Below are 25,583 nucleotides of genomic sequence, written 5' to 3' on the forward strand. Positions count from 1 at the left end.
AAACCACACCATTTAGGAAAGATAATAGAAATGGCTTTTTCTTTCAAGGACAGCAAGGTGCTATCTGGAGCAATAGATCAGAGGACCATTCATGTGCTGAGGGTTATCTGTATGAGGTCTCATTGAACCCAGCAAGAACCAACATACTTTTGAGGGGCTTTCATAAAAACTCCTACCCTGAGTTATGATTTAGAAACTTCATTTCTGGAAATGGCATATCCTCCTATACACTGGCTAGAAAGAGCCAAGATCCTGTCTCTAATATTTTAGGAATGAGAAAAGTTATAAGTCTTTTTGTTTATGTAACTCTAGCATCCCCAGAGTATCTAAGTATCTCTCAGTTTTCTATCCTTTAATTCCTAATATCCTAATATTTCTATCATCCTGTAATTCCTCATGTCAAATGGAAAAGGTTCTAGATTCCAATCTGGTCAGTTAAGATTCCACTATTTACTAACTGAATGACCTTGGATAGCAGCTAACCTCTTACCTTGTATTTCTGTATCTGTAAAACAGGAATTGCATTACCTATTTTCTTAAGCTTTTTTTTTTTAATAATTAGGATTAAATGGGCTAACGTTTAGAGCACCTAACAAAGTTCTTCTTAGCTAACAGAAGTTTAAAATTGTTCTATAGATATACATATTTCTTTTTTAACAGTTATTTATTTTGAGAGAGAGACAGCATGAGGTGGGGAGGGGCAGAGAGACGTAGACACAGAATCCAAAGCAAGCTCCAGGCTCTGAGATGTCAGCACAGAGTCTGAGGCAGGGCTTGAACTCCCAGGCCAGACCCTGAGGTCATGACCTGAACCAAAGTTGGATGCTTAACCGATGGAGCCACCCGAGTGCCCCTGATTCTTGGTATATATTCACTTGTAAATTGGAATAAAGGGTTTACTTTTTTATTTTTTTAAAATTTTTAATGTTTTATTTATTTCTGAGAGAGAGAGAGACAGTGTGAGCAGGGGAGGGTCAGAGAGAGAGTGAGACACAGAATCTGAAGCAGCCTCCAGGCTCTGAGCTAGCTGTCAGCACAGAGCTCAACACGGGGCTCAAACCCATGAACCGTGAGATCATGACCTGAGCTGAAGTCGGACGCTTAACCAACTGAGCCACCCAGGTGCCCCTGGAATAGAGGTTTAAAAATCAGTCGTCTGTGACATTGGTTGTAATCTTCGAATATCAACGATGGTAGCATACTTGGAGATTCATGATCTGAATTTTTTAAAAGTAGACGATACCTGAGCATGTTGTGCCCGAATCATGAGTCCCAGAGACCTCCAAGGAGCCGGCACCGATGCAAGTACAAAAGGGTCTTTATTACAAGCTTGAGCAGGGGCTCACCAGCCTGCCGGTGTCATGGCAGCAAGGTGAAGCAAAGAACAATAGCGAATAGGGTTTTAAGGAGTAAGGGATGGGGGTGTTACAGTACGTGTAGCATCATCACATAAGCACCAATTACAATTACAGCTTTGACCATTCAGTGTCTGTGAGGTGTTCATTACTTTTGGTGGGACCCAATCATGACTTTTGAGAATCCTTTGAAAATGACCAATTGTGAGGTGAGTTCAAAGGGCCCACGTGGGGTTCAGACAAGCAGTGAGGAATTGGCTAGTTTGTATCTGCAGTTTCCAGCCTTGACTCAGACCATAGGAATGTTTCTTTTTCTTTTTGATTAGCTGAACTGAGGGTGGTCCAAGGATGGCTTTAGACTTGAACAGTCTGAGGCTTTTCCTGGAACTGGGACTGGGGCTACGTGCAGCCCGAGGTTGCTCTTAATGGAGGCCTTAATTTTTGGCTCTTCAGGCAGAAACTCATTTGTGTGTGAACTGGATAACTTACAGAAATAACAATGCAAAGCATATTTTAGTAGCACAAAAAGTAGTCCAAAAGCAATCTAATCAGTTTTAGTCTCACAAAGATGTATAGTTGTAGACTTCGTGTAACTGTCAACATAATAAAAATCAATGAAAATTCTGGTCTCTAACAGACTAGGAAGGTGTTGAATTGTGGCTTGTATTCTCTGGGCACATCTCAGTTCTGAATCCGTGTCCACTTCAGCATCAGATTTTAACAGTTCTTTGAAACAGAATTTGTTTCCTCAAAACCAGTTAGACTGGTAGATTGTCCAGAATTTGTCAACTATTTCATGTCTTTTTTTTCCCCTGGCAAATGGCAGAAAGTTCTCTTGAATTGTCTTAAACCAAAAAGTGAACTTAATGACACAGGTAATTAGAAAGGAAAAAAAAAAAAAAGAGCTTCAGGTATGTCTTGATTCTGCCAGTCTATGTTTATGGTCACAAAAAATACTTAAGGAACAAAATATATTTTTGTTTTAAAAAGTTGACGGTTCACTAAACTTAATCTGGAAAACCTAGTTCTTCTTAATGTTTAAATTCAATTTACAAATGAGATTTACTTTACAGATGTATCTAACAGGTTTTTCATCTTAGACCTTTAGGTTCATTTCTAGAAGTCCATTTGGGGTCTTTAAAAATATTTTCTATATTAAAAAATGTTCTACCTTCTTGGATATATGTAATATAGTTATAATAATTGTTTTAATGTCTCTATTCTGTCATCTGTGGCATTTCTGGGTCTGTTTCTGTTGAAATGTTCTCATGATGAGCTTTATTGCCTGTGTCTTATCTGGTAAGGTTTGACTGGACTGCAGACACTTTGTTAGAGTGTTTAGATTATTTCTCTGTTCTTGAGCTTTTTTGCACATGGTTAATTGTAATGGTTTGATCCTTTTGGGTTTTGCTTTTAAGGTTTGTTACTTGGGACCAGAACAGTATTTAGTCTAGGGCTTAGCTTCCCCAGCACTGAGGCAAAAGCCTGAACTTTGCCAATCCTGGTCCCACTTGGTCAAAGATTGTTCTTCCTGCCTGTGATCCTTATAGGTGGTTCCTTCCCTAGCCTCAGGTGGATTCCTCCCTACCTGCACGGATGGACATTCATCTGACCCTCTGTGGATGGATCTCTAGAGCTTTCCTCTCATGTAGCTCTCGACTCCCCATTATTCTGCCTTGTGACTGCTAGCTACCTTGACTTCCCTAGATGCCCAGCTTTGTCTCAGCAACGCCAGGAGCCCTCTCCCTCAGCCCTGCCTGTGCTGCAGCCTGGGGAAAAAAAATCTCACCAGGAAGATGGGGCAGTTGGATTCATCTTGTTTGCTTTCCTTCTCTTAGGGATCATTGTCCTGTGCTTCCTGATGTTCAATGTCTGAGAATCATTATTTCTTCTATTTTGGTTGGCATTTCTTTGGCTCTTTTAGGATATTTAAATCATCCACTGGATTTTGTATCTCTTTCAATGCTTTGCTGCTGGCTGCAACACTCAAGTTACACTAGTGAAAGACCCGGGAGTTCCAGTGATGTCGTCTCTAAGTGCTGCACTGTCTTCATTCTCAGGTGTCTTGTGGCCATATCTATAGTCTCGTTTTAAGGCCCTTCAGTTTAAGTCTAGCAGATGGTGGCTCTCTTGTGCCTTTCAAATAGTGAGTGACCGGGGCGCCTGGGTGGCTTAGTCGGTTAAGCGTCCAACTTTCGCTCAGGTCATGATCTCGCGGTTCGTGGGTTCGAGCCCCGCATCGGGCTCTGTGCTGACTGCCAGCTCAGAGCCTGGAGCCTGTTTCAGTCTGCGACTCCCTCTCTCTCTGACCCTCCCCTGCTCACGCTGTCTCTCTCTCTCTCTCTCCTAGAAATAAATAAAAAAAAATTAAAAAAATTTCCTTTAAAAAAACAAAAACAAATAGTGAGTGACCTCAGCAGGAATCTAATAGCTTCTCATTGGGTGGGTTTGACTGCTCAGCTATCCCTTTATCAATTTTTGCTGTTGTCAGGAATAGTTAGCTCCACCGGAGACATGAATGAAGAAGACAAGTTCAGGGTGACAAAAATCAGGGAGAATGATGCTGATCTGCAAATCAGCATTTTAGTCACTAGGCCAAAATCCTTCAGAAGATCTTAAGAGTTCTTGTGGCCATCTCTGGATTTTTAGGATACCATGTCATCTTGGTACATGGAACTTGCTTTTTTAGTACCATCAGCTGTTCCAATTGAAACTGAGCCACGTTGATGGGGGCTGATGCTGGATAATTTAGAACCATCCCGAGGTTTCTATTGTAAAAGCAGCTATAAATACTTAAAGTCTGGTACATACTCCTCAACATTCAGGGATCTCTTTGGATATGTTTGTGAAATTCCAGGATTCTGTAGAACCCAGAGTAATTGAACAAAGTGAAGTTGAAAAGTTTCTAGTTCTGCTTAGTTTATGTTTGTTTTGATGTGGTCACTACAACAAATGAGAAATTCAGGTTCTCGCTTTGTTTATTCCCATGTCACATCAGTGCCGTCTCATCAGCCTCTAGAGACAGGTTGCTCTGTGCCTTGCAATTTTAACACAACCAGAAAACTTATGTAAGTGTCCACCATCTGACCTGGATATATTTAACTAAATTTAAATCTTCACAGCTTCAAATTCTTTTGAATATTACCTAAAAACTGTAAGTTTTAAGGTCATGATTTTGATCCTACTAGGATGAGTTGGTCTTAAAATTCGTCACAGTACAATGTTACCTGACGGAGATGAAACAGAAGCTTCTGATTCAGGACAAATTTTGTTTTGACTTGAATTTCCTTTCAATCCTTTTTTTTTTTTTTTTTTTTTTTTTTTTTTTTTTTTTTTTTTTTTTTTTTTTTTTTTTTTTGCCTTTTCCTTTCAGTTTAGGGCCCCATCTATGCCAAGCGAATGGACCTCTCTCATGTTTATGCCAAACTACTCCAATTCTCTCTGTCAGGTGGCTATTCCTGCCAGTTCATGTGTGTGAGCTCAGTAGTAAGATGGTTGTTTTGTTGAACATCCCGAGCTGGCTGGCATTACTCTGAAGGCTCCACGTTAGATGCCCCTACTCTGCACTACTCATTCCACACAGAAGAACAGAGAGGTAGAGTGGCTGACTCAGGTTGATCCTGAGGTGTGGTTTGGCAAGACTTCAAGCCTCCTCCTTCCTCAGCTAGGCAATTTCAAGTAGTGGAAAGAGAATGGATTTGGAGCAGACAGATGTGTATTCCATCTTTGGCTCTACCATATATCGGCTATGACTTTGAGCAGGGTGTTTAACTTCCTGAGCTTTGTTTCCATCTATAAAATTGGTGCTATACCATGTATGTTAGTGCTGTTGTGAAGATTAACTGATGTAACTTTTGTAAATCACCTGGCACAGCATTTTCCTTTCCTATTGACCTCTATTCTTGATCTGTGCTTCAGCGTGGCAGTAGTCAATTCCTCTGAGAATCACCCCTGGGGGCGGATAAAATTGGTTTCTGACTCAGCCAAGCTGGGGGTTTGTGGGACACACCTCCTGAGCTGCCAGCCCAAGAGAGCATCAACAGTGACCCAGACTAGGACAGCAGGGCTAGGCTTTGGACAGTTTGAGCAAAGTCAAGGTTTCCCCAGATTTTTTTAAAGGCCCCAAATCTTTATAGGCTCCACAGAAAGGTTCTGTCTCAGAACCTCAGAAATGACCTTCTTTTACATGACCCTGAGGCAAACCTGAAAAAAACAAAAAACGTGCATCGAGGAGACGATTTCTTATTTTTGGCTGTAAACACAACATAAGAGAGACTACCTCCTGTGTCGTTCATGCAGTTTTAACCTAAAAAATATTTTCTGAACATACATTAAAGTCTAACTTCTCTGTTACTAAGGAAACTGGGACACATTACTTTATCGTCTCTGGAGTTTATCCTCGATTAACATTGTTGTCTCTCTAACATTTTCTCCTTAAGCCCTGACCAGGCACCACTTTGAACACTTTGGCAGACAATGTGGTGCTAGGACTGAATGTCTGGGTTCCCTACATATTCTTTGAAGTGCTAACTCCCAATGTAATAGTGTTTAGAGGTGGGGCCTTTGAGGGGTAAGAGGGTTTGCATGAGGTCACAGGGGTGGAGCCCCATGATATATTAGTGCTCTTACATGAGGCAAAGGGACTAGGACTCGCTACTAGGTGAAGATACACAAAGATGTCTGTCTGTCTGCAAACCGGAAAGAGGGTCCTCACCAGACCGACGTTTTGGCACTTTCATCTTGGATTTCCTAACCTCTCAAGTTACGTGAAATTTCTTCAAGCCACTGGTCTGTTGTAGTTTGTGATAGTAGCCCAAAAAGACTTTGTTACATCCCAGGACAAAGTTAGGTCATTCCCCAAAGAGAATTCTTTTTCTTGATCTATGCTTTATACTATGGCACTGACTCCTGAGGGGTAGGAATACAGAAAGTCTGTCTTGTGAATTTTGGTGTTTTAGCTATTATCTGGATGTTTATCTATAACATTACAGATTCTTCTCAGTGAGGCTCATTAGGAGCAAAAGCTCCCTGGCCTTGAGCACAGTAAGAGTTTTTTTCTCTGAAGCAATTGGCTTACTTTTTTTTTTTTTTTTTTAAGTTTTATTTATTTCTAGGAGAGAGAGACAGCGTGAGCAGGGGAGGGTCAGAGAGAGAGGGAGGCACAGACTGAAACAGGCTCCAGGCTCCGAGCTGGCAGTCAGCACAGAGCCCGACGCGGGGCTTGAACCCACAAACCGCGAGATCATGACCTAAGCGAAAGTCGGAAAGTCGGACGCTTAACCGACTAAGCCACCCAGGCGCCCCGCAATTGGCTTACTTTTATCTTAAAGCTGATTTTCATGATTGAAAAAACATTCCTTCTTGGTGCTGCATACCAGGAAGGTTTGAACCAAATTTAACACTTAATTTTGTGTACTTTTTAGATCTTCATGGTATAAATGTTTTGTATTTGTCCACTCTACATGTTGTTATTTGTTGCCATTACATAAACAAGGGATTTTATGTGATAAAATGTACATGAGCGTGCTAGAGGAAGAGAGACTTCACAGTACCCACTTAAAGCCTCGAGGCAACATGGGAGGCCAGAAAACCATGGGGAGGTAATTTTACCATTAAAGTGCATACTAGAAAAAAACATGCATACAGGTAGGAGATTCATTAAACAAAGTAACATTTGCCTTTTTTTTTTTTTTTTGAGGATGCAAGTGAGAGGCAGAGAGAGAGCAGTGGGATTCAAACTCATGTACCATGAGATCACCACCTGAGCTAAAGTCAGATGCTTAACTGACTGAGCCACTCAGGTACTTTTTTTTTTTTTTTATAATATTTGCATATTTCTTATTTTCAGTGGTTTCAAACATAAAAAATCTGTTATATTAATATTTTAACATATTCAGGCAGAACTTTTCCTTCCTAAGTATTTTCTCATTTGTCAAACATAATAATAGAAAAGAGAATGTACAGTGTTAAAAATTTATTTCTGAAAGGCTTTATTCTTTTAATTAGTATACATTATATTAAGTATAGAATTTCTTTAAAAATTAACTCTAAGTTTCAATGTTAGGACACTGATACGAAGAAGAAAACATCTGGCTCTTTTGACTTTTCTCTTTACATTTATCCAAGTAGTTCCTCATAGTAAGGTTCTTCTATGTTATTTTTGTCCAAGTTGTGACAGCTAAAACAAAACATAAAAATAGCTTTATTTTAGTCACAAAAGAAATACACCTTAAAAATGTACTCTTTAATCATGGTAACATCTAGAGTCCTTATTTCATTCATTGCATTTGTATCTAGAAGAAGAAATTTTCCTCAAAGTTCACCACCAACTGAAATTCATTTAAAACTGAATAGTAATAAATGCTGTCATGATTTAAAAAAATGTATCAACATTAGAGGTGCAAATTCAACTAATGGAAAATAAACATTGAGCATAAAATCAATATTAACTCAGTATGAAAATGTAAAGAAAAATTTCATGTGCAACTTCACTGCTGACAGTTTACTTTTCCACATATTTTAAATAAGTTGTTATTTCTAAAACATTGTTAAAAAGAAAAAAGGCATTCAAATTCTAGAACGCTGGGTAAACTCCTACTGGACGAATTCTTTCCAGGGACAGCAATTATAAACTGTAAACAACACACACAAGCCAACTGCCTGAGGGCAGGGGAGAGCAACTGCAAGCTAGTGGGTTCTGTAACAGAGGTGACACTTGGAAGGAAAGACCCACACTGGTTGAGTTCCCTGGTTCAGTGGCTCTTACCCAGAGGATGGGGACAACTAAAGCCACTGAAGGTGAGGAGGAGACCCCAGAAATGAGAGGTCCAGAGTGCAGGGGCCCTCTGCACATAAACTTTTCCGGTATCTATGGTGAAACCCTGAACCATGCACAAATTAGAGACTAAGACGCAAGATGTGAGCTGATGTCCAAGCGACAGAGTTTGACACATGAGTTTTATCAAATTAACTGCTAAAGGCCCAAATCAACACTCCTCAGGGAAAGAGAATTCAGTTTCCAAAACAACAGCAGCAATGTTAAGGATGAAAGAACAGAAAAAACCAGACCCACTCTCTAGTGGGACAGACAGGGAAGAGAGTGAGCTAAATGGTCTTTGTGTTGAAATTTATAGACAAGGGTTTAACAGCACCTATGACAACTATCCTCAATTAAACAATGGAAAATATGCTCACAATACAATGACAGAAAATTCAACCAGAAAAACAAAAACTATTCTTAAAAAAAAAACAACCCAAGTGAAAATTTGAGAGCTGGTCAACACAACATTATTCAAATGGTAGAAAGGAGATGATAAGAAAGCAAAGAGTGAATCTGGAGATGATTCACTTGTTATATTTGAGCCACACAGTGGGTAGAGATTACTAAAAAAATAAAAACAAAACACCCCCCCACCCTGAATCCTCAGAGATTTGTGGCAGCATATAAAATGTTGAACATATAGGTGACTGGAGTCCCAAAAAAGAGAGGACAAAATTGGACATAGAAATATTTGATGGAAAGCACAGCAAAAAATTCCCTAAATTTGGTGAGGATACAAACATACAGATTCAAGAAACTCAGTGATCCCCAAACAAATACAAAAGAAGTTATATATAAATACATCATAACTGTTGAAAACCAAAGATAATGAGGAAATCTTGAAAGTAGCCAGAGAAAAATAACCTATTACATATAAAATTGATCTGAATACTACTGACTTATCAGAAACAATGACGATTGTGGAATAATGTCTTTAAAATTTTGAAAAACTATCAATCCAGAATTATATATTCAGCAAAGATATTTAAGAGGTGAAATAACCTTTTCATATAAAAGAAAATTAAGTGAATTCACTGATAGCATACCTGAGCAGCAATAAATGTTAAAAGAAGTTTTGCAGTCAACAGATGGAAATCAAAATCTACTAGAGGTGGGGATGAAGAACACTGGAAATTCTATTTGTGTAAATGCGAAAGATTTCTTTATGATATAGATAACTGATGTGCAAATGATAACACTGTCTACTGTCTCGTGTGGCTTAATGATGTATGAAGACGTAAAATCTGTGACAATCACAGAATAAATGCTGAGGGAATGGGTCTATGTACTATTTCTAATCCAAGTGGTACAATATTAACTCTGGTTTATGGGAAGTTAAAGATGTGTATATGATCTCTAGAGCAACTGCTAACTTAGTAATACAGAGATACAACTAAAATAAAAAAGTGTTCAAATAATACAAAGGAAGGTAGGAAAGGAGGAAGGCCAAACAGGAGACTAATAGAATGCAAACCGTACAATGGTAAACCTAAACCCAATCATAACAATAATTACATTTGATGTTAACAGAGTAACAGACACTAATTAAAAGGCAGAGATTATCAGAATGGTTTAAAAAAGAAAACAGTTTCCAACTATATCCTATCTACAAGATAAACACCTTAAATAAAAATTCATAAGCAATCTGAAGCAACCAGATGGAAAAGTTATGCAAACCGTAAGACTAGTGGCTGTATTAATGTCAGATAAAGTAGACTTCAAGATAAAGAGTATTACCAGATACGTAAAGGAATATTGCATAATAAAAGGATCCATTCATCAGGAAGACACAACAATCCTAAATCTGTATGTACCTAACAACAGAGCTTAACAATCAGTTGACCTAGTACTTAAAGGAGAGAGTGACAGAATTGAAAGGGGAAAGAAACAATTTCACAAAAATAATTGGAGATTTTAATACTAATCTTTCAATAGCTGAGAGAACTAAACTAAAAGAGCCCCACAAAACCACACATCAGTAAAGACATAGAGGATTTAAGTAATGGTGTCAACTACCATGACCAAAATGAAATTTATAGAACCCTTTGTACCACTTCTGCATAATGCACGTTCTTTTTAAAGTGAAGATGGAGTACTCAGTGAGAGAGACCATAAAAGAGATTTAGGTAAATTTAGAAACAGTCAAATCATGTGCAGAATGTTCTTAGACTACAAGGGAATTAAATTAGAAATCAATAAGAAGATATTTAGAAAACCCATAAACACTTTAAAACAGATTTCTAAATTACACATGAGCTAAAGAAGAGAAAACCATCAATATTTGAAATTTTAGCAAGAGTTTTTAATTTTATGGCTTTAAATGCTTATTTTAAAAAGGAAAAACTGAAGAATTTAATATCCCAAGGTAATCAAAACAAAAGAAAGAAACCAATGAATACAGAAAATCAGCATAAACATCTGCTTCATTAAAAAGATTAACTGATAATCCTCTAGTTAACCCAAGAAAAAAAATAATCCATTTAGTTTTGCCTATTCTAGAACATTACATAATCTAAGGTGGAAATATCAAAAATATCAAGGCTTGTTGGGGGATTAAATATGGACAAAGACTGACTGGGGAAGACCATAAAGGAACTCTGTGGTAAGATGGTTCCATAGCTTATTGGCTTATTCAGGTGAAGACATCTGACAACCCAGGAATGTACACTTAAGATCTGTGTTTTTCACCATTGTAAATTTTATGTCCAAAGGGTACAAAACTAAAACCCCTAGACAATGAGGTATTAAAGGGGAAGTGCACTGATACCTAAAATTTACTTTGAAATTAATGAAGTTGTACTAAAGAATAGAAAGAATAGATAAACGAGTCAGTATCTTATAAAGCAAGTACAGTAAAATGTTACTGGGGCGCGTACATGTATTCACTGTATCATCTTGAACTTTTCTGTATTCTATCAGCAGGCAACTAACTACATTATGGTTAAAAATACAAGAACCACATGATCAGGATGAAAGTTGTGCTGGGAAATAACGCTAGTAATAGTCGATAAAAGTGAGAACAGGGTGCTGTTACAATTTTTATGGCAGCCAAGGCAAAGGTGAGTGAACATTATTGGTTAGCTTAGTGAACATTCCCAACAGTTAAGCTTATTAAAAAAGTTAATTAGGAACACTAGCAGGAACAATACTAAAAGAATGTATAGCTTCTGTACATCTCAGCTACTACTGTCATTAACTTTCAAGTGAATGTAATTCCTCTGTATTTTCTGCACACAACTATCCCCCCACCCTCATCTAGAAAGTTACTTAATTTCTCAGCCCAATTTGTGATATGGTTGGCAAAGTCCGATATACAGACAGTATATAAGAAAATGATGAACTGGATTTTGCATGATTGAGTATACTACTTGCAATTTTACAATTTCTGAATTTATCTTCTCATAGATGTGGGAAAATGGAAATAATTTTATCACAGTTTTCTTTACAGTAGACCATGGAAAATGGAAATAATTTTATCACAGCTTTCTTTACAGTAGACCATGGAAACACATTTTTATAGTTCTATGGTTTTTGGCTTCAGCGGGTTCAAATGAATATGATCATTGTCTTGCTCTTTTAAAAAATATCAACATCAAGTTATGGTATGTTACAAGCAACAAACTAACAAGGTACACATTACCTGTTTTATGAACTGTGTAGCATTAAAAAGTTCACTGCAGCCATATAAAATATGTTTGCCTTGCTTCCCCTGTAAAAGTAAGAGACAGAACTCAGATACAAGTGCGTAACAAGTTATACTTTCAATATTACCAAGATGAGTGATTAAGCCTAATTAAGACTTTCTGTTATTTCTTAAAGTCCTTTTTTGGGACAAGGGAAGGGGTTGTTGAATTTTACTGTACACTTCTAAAATTGCAAGGAATAAAGTGACTGCCACATTTCAAAGGAATGATTATCTTTAAAATCTAAGGCCAACATTCTTCCAACAGAGGATCTGTATCACCTGAAGAAAACATCGCTAGTTTTGTTATGCTAGTAGTAGGATATGATACAAGTACGGCAGGAGTGGTCACTGCAGTCTCATTTGTACAATATAGTATTTACAATAATTTCATTCCTAACTTCGGCAGAATACTATAACCTAATTACAGCAGTCAAAACTTCTACTAAATAATTCTGTAAGTCCTTAATCCTGAAATTATATGTATTGTATACTTGAAGAAAAGTTCACTTATTCTCTAATATAAAAAGTTTATTCCATAACAAAGCAAATATAATCTGGTTGGTTGAATAAATCTTCTAGCTGGCCATCTCTGAGAACAACAACAAAAAGAGTCACACCTCACAATTTTTTCAAAATGAGATGTTACACGCAACAATTACACATGATTGGTCATGTAACTGGGTCATATAATGTCAGGATCTACTCAAGACATTAATAAAAACAGAGGTCACAGAATAGGATAAAGAAAGCACAAGGCAACATTAGAGGGGTCCAAATATTCTAGGCACAGGCCTCAGGATCCCATCTCAGAACACATTTTATTTTCAATTGTGAATCACTGAGTTACAGTGTAGATACCCTGGTTGCAGGGAAGCCCAGTCTTCTCCAAGGAGTGGTCTTTATACCTCTCTGATCATGTAACCAAAGTCAGGCTGCATAACCAGGTGCAAAGAGCAGATGCAAGAAACATGACAAATGAGGTACAAATCATCAATATTCTATTTCTTTTTTTTTTAATATTTTTTATTTATTTCTAAGAGAGAGAGAGAGAGACAGCGTAAGCAGGGGAGGGTCAGAGAGAGAGGGAGATACAGACTCTGAAATAGGCTCCAGGCTCTGAGCTGGCAGTCAGCACAGAGCCCGACACGGGGCTCAAACTCACGAACAGCGAGATCATGACCTAAGCGAAAGTCGGACGCTTAACCAACTAAGCCACCCAGGCGCCCCATCAATATTCTATTTCTATTAAGCAGTGCTGACAAGCTAGTGTAAGTTGTCCTCGATGTATCTTGGACTCTCGCATAGGCCTATATTAATCACTAGTTAGGACATTTCATTCACAGACGGCAAAATGTTAGCACCACAGCTTCGAAGACTCACCAAGAAATAAACTAGCAAAGGAGATAAATCGTGTACTTAGTCCAGACTCCCTGCACCATCCCATTCCCCCTTCATCAAACTTTTATTACTCATAATTTTTCTTTTTGTATCTTCTACAGCATTTACAGACTAACATTAACACCAAAATACTAATTGTCTGTATCATCCAATGAGGAATAGGTTTAAACATTGCAGTTTGCCAGTATTTCAGTGCATCTAACTCTTAATTATGCATAACTTGATACTTCCTCCTTTCATTATGTAAGTGCTATATGGTATAACAGTGATTTATTTAATGAAATTAATTGTAAGAAAACTTGCAGAAATATTAAAAGATGAGAATGCCTGATCATGCCAGTTTTATTCAAAACTGCCGCTAGCTCTAGTGACCAGTCATCTTGCTGAACACGAAAGTCTTCTAAACCAGGGGCCAAATTCTGGGTGAAAATGACTCTCTGAAAAAGCCAGTAAGTGAATAAATACAAAAGAGGAAAGCTAACATTATCTCTGTACCTTGTAAGAGGCCCAGAGCAGGAGAATAATACTCTGAACTGTATTTACAGATGCCCACAAGACCTGCAGAAACTGCCTCCTTCATTTGAAGCTGAAGGTCCAAGATGTGTTCCAGAAGTTTAAAGAATGATTTAATCTGCGGGTACCCATGTCGTATGTTGTGATGATGCTAATAACATCTAGGGAATAAACCTTACAGTAATTCTAATCCTCCTTTTTCTTTAACGGGTTCTTTATATTCTAGAAGATCCCTCTGCGGAGGCAAAATTAGGATAGTATTTCCACTAAAATGCATACAAAATAATCTGCTTAACAGCAGAGCCAAAGACCAGTGTGTAACTATTAACCTAAGTGATGACCTGTTAAGAAAGGTGCTTGGATACAGGAACTTGAAATGTCTGCTGCCTGCCAGACTAGTCATAGTATCCTGTGTCCTTCTGCCTCTACACCATTTTTTGTGGGTGGGGAATAATAATCAAGGAAAAACTACTTAGTAAACTGAAACCAAGTAAAAGATAAAGGGCTTACATACCTATCACTGATAGTGTGTTCTTCTGATGAATGTGACTGGTCAAAAAACTAGACTTAGTTAATAACTGTTACACAGAATCAAATTAAGACATTTCACAAAATTAAAATTTCTATAGTAGAAAGGGGTAAGTTGTCAAGCTTATACATGATTAAAAACAAGTCTGCAGTATTTGGTAGACTACCATGTTTCTTTCAAATTATGCCTGCATTTCACTCTACTCCACAAATGATTAATATTCTGGTGTTTATCCTTCTTGTTTTTCTTTTCTATAAATGTTAAAAAAAAAAAAAAGATGCAGAAAGAAGAATGCAGGTAAGTGTTATTAAGAAAGCTTAACTAAGACTGGGGTGTGGGGAGTGTATAAGGATGGATTAATTTCAGCTGGTCTACTGCAGCCCTGTTGTTACCCCCGGGAACACCTGGAACACTCGTGTTGCTAACCCTTTGCCAAACCTGAATGAAACAGATCAACTAGTGATTAATATGGTCCCCTGCAAGGGTCACAGACAGATTAGGGGACAACTTCAAGTGGCTTGTCAACACTGTTTACAGAAATTCTACAGATTGATGGTTTGCACCTGGTTCCTGTTATGTTTCCTTGATTTCTGCTTTTGAGCCTGCTCATGCAGCCTGGTTTTGGCTATAGGGCCAGAGTGAGGTATAAAAGCTCTTTTCCTTGTACAAGATGGAGGTTCCCCAGAGACCACGGCATCTTACACAGATCCTGGTGGTTCACACTGTGAAGTATGTGCTCTGCAAATGAAATAGGGTCCCAGGAATTGTGCCTGATAGTTTTGAAGCTCTGTGACATTTGTCTTGTTTTTCCTTCTTGTACCAAAATCTCCACCTTTTTAAAGCCTTATGTAACCTAGAACATAAGGAATGATCATTATTTAATGTTAAGTGAATAAATGAAGATTACAAAATGTCATTCCAACAACTGATAATTCTGTTGCCCCTACATTTTAAATGGCATTTTTGCTCTTCATAATCCTTTTGCTTAGTTGTCTGTCTCTCCCTGCTGCTGCTGTCAGCTTTGAATAGCACTCTACTGCTAATCTGCTACCTTCTGTTTGCTGAAAAACCAGACATTCCAAGTGTGTTGCTGATTTACGTCAACAAGATGGGAGAAGAGTGATTATTCAGGTAAATGGATTTGCTAAATCATTTCACCAAGGTAGACTTTTTGGAAGAGGAGCTTATTTGAGCTCTCTAAACATTTAAAATCAAACTAAGACAGATAGCTGCCAAATACATTACATCAATAAGATACATTATTTTCCAGATCAAGTAAAATTTCAGGCCAGAAATGTGATAGGAATAGGAAAGCAATGACCATATGGGCATTTTTCCCTATATGAGAACTTTTAACCTACCTCTAGAAAAAGGACTGAGCATCAAAAGAGCGGCCAGAGAAGGCCAGTATTCTAGACACAGAACTGTGAAACATCAAATGCTTAAGGAATTAAAAGGCCAACATGTACCTTTATATAGTCAACAAGATTTTGATATTCAATGTAGTTGCCTCCTCCCACCACAAAAACAATTGCCTAAAAATGCAAACAGAAAAAAGATATAGGTAAGTTGAAAGAAATAGTATTTTAACTTAGAAGCAACATGGTTTTTAATTTGGAGCATATCCACAACTTAAGTAAAAAAAAAAAAAAATACAAGCTGGCAAGAGGTCACATCCTAAGCACCGATGCTACTATCAATTTTAAAAAAATGTGTCTCCAAAAAGTGTATAGAAAAAAATAAACCTCATCTTCATGAAGCAATAGCAAATAAATCTAAAGGGCTTTCTCTAAAGGGCTTTTTAGAATTTGACATTATTTACTGCAGGTAGGAAAAACAAAATTATCATTTATATAATCTCCAATATATGTTCTTTACTGTATTTTTATTGAGAAGATTGTTGTATTTCAAATGAAAAGACAGTCACAGTATCTTCACAACTTTTGCCACAGTCTTAGACTTCTTTTTCTGTGAATTACCTAATTTTGTATCAGCTTTTTAAGTTTCTATTTAAATTCCAGTTAACATACAGTGTAATATTAGTTTCAGGTGTACAATATAGTAATTCAACACTTCCTTACATCACCCAGTGGTCATCATAGCAAGTGCTCTTCTGAATCCCCATCACCTATCCATTCATCAGTCAATAGACACTGGACACTCACATCAAAAGATGCTCCACATCACGCATCATCAGGGAAATACAAATCGAAACTACAATGAGATATCACTTTACACCTGTCAGAATGGCTAAAATCAACAACACAAACAACAGGTACTGAAGTGAGGATGTGGAGAAAAGGGAACCCTCCTACACTGTTGGTGGGAATGCAAACCGGTGCAGCTACTCTGGAAAAGTGTGGAGGTTCCTCAAAAAGTTAAAAACAGAAACTACCCTATGATCCCTGAGCAATTATACCTCTAGGAGTTTACCCAAAGAATACAAAAACACGAATTCAAAGGGATAATACATACACCCCAATGTTTACAGCAGCATTGCCTACAATAGCCAAACTATGGAAACGGTCCAAGTGTCCATCCACTGTGTCAATTATTATTAAGCTTAAACTCTTAAGCAGTTTTATAAATCATGAAAATATGGTTACTAACAATTTTTTAAAAAGATTCTTGGGTACAAAGAATTGGAATTAACAAGATTACCAGAAAGTAACTGTAATAAAGCCATGTTTAAGATGGAGATAATTCTTCAAAACTGGTCATCTTCCTTCCTTTCTAGAGGCAGATAAGTTTTATATAGAACTTACCTCTTGGAATGGATTTTTGTTCCTTGGGACAGAGCTGTAACAAAGAAAAACGATACTGAAAATTTCACCCAAGGCTTTCATTATGGATAAAAGACATATGGGAAATACATGCATATATACACACACTAAGTACAAAAATGTATTTACTTCATACTGCTATGTATGTAGCACCTAGTCCTCTGTACTAAGTGGTGGACAGTGCTTAACCAATTACAGAACTTGCACTGAACTCAAAAGTTGCATCAGAATCCTTAAACACTTACCTCCAGGAAACCACTGCCAGCCAGATTTACAAGATGAAACCTGTCTGATCCTAATCCATTTCTTTCAATTTATTCAGTCAAAACAAAGGAGGACACTTAATAAGTGATAAGAATGTATCTTATCTTATGATTCTACTTATATGTGGAATGTAAGAAACAAAACAGAGGAACATCTGGAAGGAAAAATAATATAAAACCAGAGAGGGAGGCAAACCATAATAGACTCTTAACTATAGAGAACTGAGAGCTGATGGAGGGGAGGTGGACAGGGAATGGACTGAACGGGTGATGGGCATTAAGGAGGACACTTGTGATGAGCACTGGGTGTTAATATGTAAGTGATGAATCACCAAATTCTATTCCTGAAACCACTACTACACTGTATTAACTAACTTGAAGAAAAAGAATTCCTCTAGAATTAGTTATAGTATTTTCAAGCCTTTGAGACAAGATACATTCAAGATTCCTAGTCAAGTCTAACAAAGTATACTTTGCTAATCTCTTCAGTATTTTACTACTCTATCTTCAATGCCTCCAAATCAAGTTGTCTGAGAACAGGAAAAGGATAAGAGAATGTACAGGCAGCTGCCTCATCAAGCAGATGGATGAAAAAATGTGTTCAAAGTTTTGCAACTGTGGTAATATTTCTTGTAAGCTAAGAAAAGGATCTTTTAAGTTACCAAAACAATCTAATCAACATCTGTCTAGTGACTAGATTATTTATTCTATCTACAAAGATGTAAAAGCTTGGAATAAAGCAGAAACAAAGTTCTAAAGAACCCAAACATAAGATGCAGGCAAGAAACCAGTTTCACCCACATTTTGGTGCTAAAGAAGATCATTTTAAGAAGGTTTTTTTTCTCCTAATTCTGCCTATTCTTTCTCTATGTCTTGTAGGCTATTTTTCAAACTACCATGAATTATACCTTGAAAAATATCAATAATGAAGTAAACAAGGTCTTTTCATGCCATGTTTGTTATAAAATAAGAGAAATTATTTGTGGAGTGTTTCATTGCCATGAAGTATTTGCAACAATCCACAGGGGCTTGGATTTTATGGACCAGTTAAAAACAGAACAAAACAAATCAACAACTGGTATTCAACATAAAGTTCCCAGCTTTGCTTTGGTTCAATAAGAATACTCATTTAAGGGGTGCCAGGGTGGCCCCGTTGGTTAAGTGTCCGACTTCGGCTCAGGCCACGATCTCACAGTTCATGGGTTCGAGCCCCACACTGGACTCTGTGCTGACAGCTCAGACCTGGAGCCTGTTTCAGATTCTGGATCTCCCTCTCTCTCTGACCATCCTCTGCTCATGCTGTCTCTCTCTCTCAGAAACAAATTTAAAAAAAAAAAAAAAAAGAATATTCATTTGAAAACCCATTATTCAAATTCCCCTCCTCCACACACTTTGTAATATTGCCATCTCGTCATTAAGAAAAACCAAAACAACTAATATGTAATTTTTTTTTGGTGTGTGAGTGTATATATTTGAAAGGAAAAGAACCAAAATGCCAAAATGTTAAGTACGATTAGCAGCGGTTATCTCTAGGTAATGAGATTATCATACTGCTACTTACCAGTTTTCTATATAGTTTTAATATTTAATAAGCAATTACTGATTTATTACAAAAAAATCAATTTTTCCATTCATGGTGGGGTGGGAAACCTATAAACAAATTACACAAGAGCTGCTTACCTGTCATTGCCCCGTAGCATTTTGGGATCAAAATATCTATAGTCATCAGTCTCCTATTAAAAAGACAAACAGAATTTCATTTCTCTTTATAGTTTGGCTTTGAGTATTTTATTTAATTAAGCACTTAATATGGTAGATTAATTAAATAAATCTGTCACCACCACCAACTGAACGCTTACTACACGTGAAACATTATTCTAAATGTTTTTTTTTTAAATGTTTACTTATTTTTGCGAGAAACAGACAGACAGAATGTGAGTGAGGGAGAGCTAAAGAGAGGGAGACACAGAATCCAAAGCAGGCTCCAGGCTCCGAGCTGTCAGCACAGAACCCAATGCGGGACTTCAATCTGCGAGTCATGAGATTATGACCTGAGCCAAAGTCAGACGCTTAACCAACTAAGCCATCCAGTGCCCCAACATTATTCTAAATGCTTTAGATGAAATCACTCCCTTAAATCCCAAAACATCTGTGAGGTAGTTACTGTTACCTCTATTTTTTCAGATGGGCAACACGAGGTACAGAGAATTATAAAACGTTCCTAAGATCACATGACTATTAAGTACGGGAACTCTAGGATTTGAACCCAGGTAGTCTAGCTTTAATTCCCAAGCTTTTAACCACTATACTGTACTACAGTACTATACTATTTCTTGAAAATTTACCAGTTTTATATACCAAATAATTATTTTGTCTTGTTTTGAATTTTATTATATAGCCCTGATTGTACTGAGTATACAGACTAACCAAAACAGGTTCATAATCTTACTTGAAACATTTAAAGTCAGATGTATTCTGGATTTTTGAATTTAAAGTTTTAGATAGATAATATAATGCATAAACTGTATATAATGTAACATTCCCAGTGGGTACCACTCCATCATCTAACTCATTAATATATTCTGCAGCTAAATATATGAATATTAACATAAAGTAGGAAAAATTCAAGCTTCAACTTGAATTAAAATTAGGTTTTGCCACCAAATGAGTTACACAAAATCTTTCTAGTTTTCAGAACTTTGTAGATTTCAGAAGTTGTGGATAAGGGGCTGTGGGGAAACTAGCTTCTTGATATTAAAGGAGGTGGGAAATAATGCTTTACTGCTTGTGACTCAATTACTTCCTTTTTTAAAATTTTATTTTAGAGGGAGAGAGTGAGAGAGACCATACATGCACACTATCCCGGGAGAGGAGCAGAGGGAGAGAGAGAAAATTAAGTAGGCTGCACACTCAATGCGGAGCCTAGTGTTAGGGGCTTGATCCCACAACCCCAGGATCATGATCTGAGCTGGGTCGGAAAAGCAAGGGTCGGATACTCAACTGACTGAGCCACCCAGGTGCCACTGTAATCAATTCCTAATCTCTGCCTCTCCCTCTGTAGCACAGTCAGCCAGAGGAATTTGTTCTTTTCTAGAGTGTGGATGGCCCTACCCCAACCTGATCAATGACAAGCTATGTATGTAGCACCTAGTCCTCTGTACTAAGTGGTGGACAGTGCTTAACCAATTACAGAACTTGCACTGAACTCAAAAGTTGCATCAGAATCCTTAAACACTTACCTCCAGGAAACCACTGCCAGCCAGATTTACAAGATGAAACCTGTCTGATCCTAATCCATTTCTTTCAATTTATTCAGTCAAAACAAAGGAGGACACTTAATAAGTGATAAGAATGTATCTTATCTTATGATTCTACTTATATGTGGAATGTAAGAAACAAAACAGAGGAACATCTGGAAGGAAAAATAATATAAAACCAGAGAGGGAGGCAAACCATAATAGACTCTTAACTAAAGAGAACTGAGGGCTGATGGAGGGGAGGTGGACAGGGAATGGACTGAAAGGGTGATGGGCATTAAGGAGGACACTTGTGATGAGCACTGGGTGTTAATATGTAAGTGATGAATCACCAAATTCTATTCCTGAAACCACTACTACACTGTATTAACTAACTTGAAGAAAAAGAATTCCTCTAGAATTAGTTATAGTATTTTCAAGCCTTTGAGACAAGATACATTCAAGATTCCTAGTCAAGTCTAACAAAGTATACTTTGCTAATCTCTTCAGTATTTTGCTACTCTATCTTCAATGCCTCCAAATCAAGTTGTCTGAGAACAGGAAAAGGATAAGAGAATGTACAGGCAGCAGCCTCATCAAGCAGATGGATGAAAAAATGTGTTCAAAGCAGAAAAAATTGACTTTTTTAATTAAAAATATGTGTCTGTAGTAATGTGCCTTCAGTTATACAGTTTAAGTTAAAAGAACTAATAAAGGAACTTACACAACCTGGAGAAACGTAAGAATAAGACCCCAAATTTAGCCATCCATGTATCTATGGACAGAAATATTATGGAAGGCATGTGTATATTATAATGAGTAGTAGGTAGAAATACAGGAAGAGTGGGCTTTTGGTTCCAATTCTGCTATTAAAAATAGTGTGACTTGGGATAAGTCACTTAACATCTCTAAAGGTTTCCTCTCCTTTCAGTGTTCAAATTACTAATTGTTCAAATTACTTCTAATGTCTCCTTAAACTCTAAAGCTCTGTGATTCCATGAAAGGCATGGTTCTTTGCCCTAATCAATACATCATAGTGGTGGAAAATGTGGCCTGCTTAGCTCTGCCATTTATTAACTTTGTGTTCTTGGGCAAATTAATTAATTTTACTATGCCAGTTTCAACTATAAAATGAAAATAACAGTATTTTTCTTAGAAGATTCTAATAAGAATTCAATGAGATGTGAAAAATGTTTTGAGTGGTTCCTGGCACATAAAAAGCATGCAATAAAGTTAGCTATTATCTTTATTATCATTATTATTCATCATCCCAACTTCAAGATTAGGGTCATGTAACAAAAAATCTTAAACTTAACTTCTTTATTAACCCCTTGTGGATTTGGCATCTGCCTAAAATTCTGCATTTATTCATATTTTTAATCTTTATTAGTGTTTGGGATAATACCTCCCACACATTTACAGCTTATTATGAATTACTGTTCTCTAAGATAACTAGTTATAACTATATAATTCTCTTAGGCTTTCAAGCTTTTCAAGAAGAGCTATTTCTTCATATATTCTAGACTGTTTTAACAAAGTCTACTGCTACTACACTGTATACCATTTTCTCTCTATCATTTCCTAGACAGAAGAATCCAATCCTTGATATCTTATCATTACAGACAATTATTGTCTCATTACTTTCATAATTATAGTTACCCCTTTTGGGGATTTTTTTTATTACACTCTTTGTTTCCACATAGGCAGATTTTTAAATATGTTTTTGTTAATTCCCTTTACTATTATTATAACCATGTTTTAACAATTGCAAAAAGTGACACATTGGTCTGAAGGTTCTACCTTTCTTAGCATGAGGTCCTAAGCCTTGCTGCCAAGTGTACAGAGGCCCAGATCAATCCAAACTAGGGATTGGATGCTGCCTTTCTTGATTCTAGACTCTTGTGATAACTGCATTCCAGCTGCCACAGAAACAGGATGGGCTGTTTTATGAAACAGACTGTTATGATTTTCACATTCCCTTAGCTTAGAAACGCAGTAAATGCTAACAGTATTTACCCATTTGTCTATTCATACAACAATTTCTCTCTCTCAATTTACTTTTCACCCCAAAACAATTTGGTACTATCTGAACACATGCACTTAAAAATTTCACTTCTCTCCCAATTTTCATAAAGTTAAACTGCTCTGGTACTCTTTATACTACATCAATTGATGCCCACTAGTTCTTTGTCAATTACAGAAACTTGCTCCTTAGGATATATTTTATCTAAATTTCATTATATAAGAAGAATATAATCTACATTTAATTTGGATGAGAGCTGGCCAGAACAGTTACAGCAGCAGAGAAAACCAATTCTCATTATCTGTGATAATGACTAAAAACAAAAAGGGTCTTTGAGAAGAGCATCGACTCTTTCTTTCCCTCATAGAGTCTGCTGTGATTAAGCCCACAATGAACACAGATTTTATTATCTTTGATAAACTGACGAATTTACAAGCACAATGTTACATGCTACTCACAGGATTTGTCTTCATCTCCATGAGATTGTCTAAAATACGAGTAACAGGTAGATTCTGTAGAAAAAATAAGTATTTTGTTAAATATCTGAAGAATAACCAAAGTTGTTCTCTATTAACAAAACAACCGAATCAGTCCACATTTAAGTATGCTCACTTTTTGATTTAACACATTCTAAAATTAAGTATTCTGTGAATGGTGTCATAGATGTAAATATCCTTGGTACTACTCAAGTTTCCAGAAAAAAAAAAATACATTAATTCTAAATCAAAAGGTCCTTTTAATGTGAAAGTGTAACCAGGTTTTAGACAAACACATTTGGGCTTTTCACTTTGTTGGGTGTTTGCTTTTTGCTAGTAATTGCAAACTTTTGATCAAATAAGAATCACATTTCCCCCCCTTTCTTTTCTGCAGATAGTAAGAGTTTCTTTAAACAGAGTAACTTAGGTTGCCTGGGTGGCTCAATCAGTTGAGTGGCTGACTTTGGCTCCAGTCAAGATCTCATGGTCCCTGAGTTTGAGCCCCACGTCAGTCCGTGTTGTCAGCAGAGCCCACTTTGGATCCTCTGTCTCCCTCTCTTTCTGCCCCTTCCCCACTCATGCTTTTTCTCAAAATAACATCAAAAAAAAAAAAAGTAACTTAAAGTTTGAAAATGTATGAGATAAAAGAATTTCAAGAGTCTCTCATTTCTAATGTATATTCTAAGCCAAAAAGATACTTGTGCTCTTCAAAAAATGGGGAAATGGATACACACAAATTTTATTGACCATGTTTTGCTTGGGAAAAATTTCAAATTTCCAATGACATACTGCACTGTCTTCTTATAGAGTAAATTCCACTTTTTTTTTTTTTAAATGTTTTATTTATTTCTAAGAGAGAGAGACAGCGTGAGCAGGGGAGGGTCAGAGAGAGAGGGAGTCACAGACTGAAACAGGCTCCAGGCTCTGAGCTGGCAGTCAGCACAGAGCCCGACGCGGGGCTCGAACCCACGAACCACGAGATCATGACCTAAGCAAAAGTCGGACGCTTAACCGACTAAGCCACCCAGGCGCCCCGAGTAAATTCCACTTTGAACATGTAATGTTTAACACTGGTACTGGCAGAAGACTGCCTCTTGACATGCCCACATGCCTTGGGATAAGAAATAGTATTGTTACATTTTAACCTGATGATTTTTATCATTATTTTGAACATAACAACACATGGAATACAGAAAATTTATTAAGTGACACTTATGCCTGTTCAAAATGCATTCCTACTAGGATGATATTCTGCCTACTTTGATGTGATAAATTCCTTTGTGAATTGTACAGGATGCTCTGTAAAGAATATTTTGAATCTTAGAGACTTCATACAACAAAGGCAATATTAAATCTGATTACTTAAGTAAATGAAGATAATAAACACATTACTATTTTCTAAGTGTTTTGCTTTCTTTAGGTCATGAAACATTTTGTTACTAAAATGGATTATCATTATGGAAAATGCTGCTTTTCCCAGACAGAAAATATGCATTTCTTTCTTCTTTCTCTAGATTAGCAAGTAAAAAACCTTTTAAGACGATCTTACCAAGTAAAATTAAAGCTATTTCATTATTTCCTATTTGTGTTGGCCAGGAACTTTTTAATATAAACAAAAGCACCAAAGGTTCAATCTAACAAAATGTACTTCCCGAATTCTATAGTTTAGAATTAAAAAAAAAATAAGGTAGCTCAAAATTTTACCTTTTTTTGTTTCAAATACAATTGACTTTATTCATGCAGGAATAAGTCTAAACCATGACTTTCTCTGAAGAATGACTGGGAGCCGATTTAAATCTATAAAAATGCTTTCTCCAAAAGAAAAAGCTTCAGTTATATATTTTTTCTGAGTAACAATAACAAAAGATGATGAAGTACTTTGCAAAATAACAGGAGGGAATAATTTTTTAAAAACATCTGGAGCAAGAACACATTAAAATTATAAAATTTTACTAAATTAATTTCATGCCAATTTCTTAACTTACATACAATTCTCCACTGAGCTCCCTGAACTGCACTACTAGGTCTGTAAAACGGAGAAAAATTCAGGAAAGATGTTATAAAATGACTAAAACCTTAAGAGTCATAGTACTGTTATATTTGTGAAAATAATTGGAAATTTGAGTATTTATATCAATATCCTCTGATAAATCCTCAGTATAAAAATGAGATTTTTCTAAAAGGTATAACTAAATTTTGCTTTCTATTTTATAGTTCTGCAATACCTAAAGACAAGCCTGCCAGTCAACGGGTCATTAAATAACGTAAGAAAAATTTCTTCCTAGCAGAATACTTTAAAAGTTCATGAGCTCAGGGACAGTTCTTTGTTTTTGTCTGATCTTTCCAACTATGTAACACCCAAAGAATCATTTACCACTGCTGCACCAGAGAATATTCACATATTGTCAATGATTAAGGAAAACTTAAAGTGTAGAGAATGATAAAGGAAAGACATAATAATCAGTACAACTACTAAGATCTTTGTCACCAAATAATGCTCTA

At 36.7% G+C, this 25,583-nt stretch overlaps 1 protein-coding gene across 1 annotated transcript in view; it reads right to left on the minus strand.

The window, feature by feature from the left end:
- Positions 1-7,314: 7,314 nt before the first annotated feature.
- Positions 7,315-25,583, minus strand: part of SCFD1 (sec1 family domain containing 1) — a 100,093-nt gene continuing 81,824 nt past the window's right edge. Inside the window, exons 20-25 of the mRNA XM_039247148.1 lie at positions 23,064-23,117; positions 19,027-19,079; positions 17,066-17,099; positions 15,770-15,835; positions 11,816-11,884; positions 7,315-7,533 (exon numbers count right to left, since the gene is read on the minus strand). Of these exons, the coding sequence (XP_039103079.1) occupies positions 7,510-7,533; positions 11,816-11,884; positions 15,770-15,835; positions 17,066-17,099; positions 19,027-19,079; positions 23,064-23,117 (300 nt within the window). The 3' untranslated portion in view covers positions 7,315-7,509. The remainder of the gene's footprint in view (positions 7,534-11,815; positions 11,885-15,769; positions 15,836-17,065; positions 17,100-19,026; positions 19,080-23,063; positions 23,118-25,583) is intronic.

The sequence above is a fragment of the Hyaena hyaena genome, unplaced genomic scaffold (assembly GCF_003009895.1).
Source record: "Hyaena hyaena isolate Hyena2069 unplaced genomic scaffold, ASM300989v1 scaffold_291, whole genome shotgun sequence".
Taxonomy (NCBI): domain Eukaryota; kingdom Metazoa; phylum Chordata; class Mammalia; order Carnivora; family Hyaenidae; genus Hyaena; species Hyaena hyaena.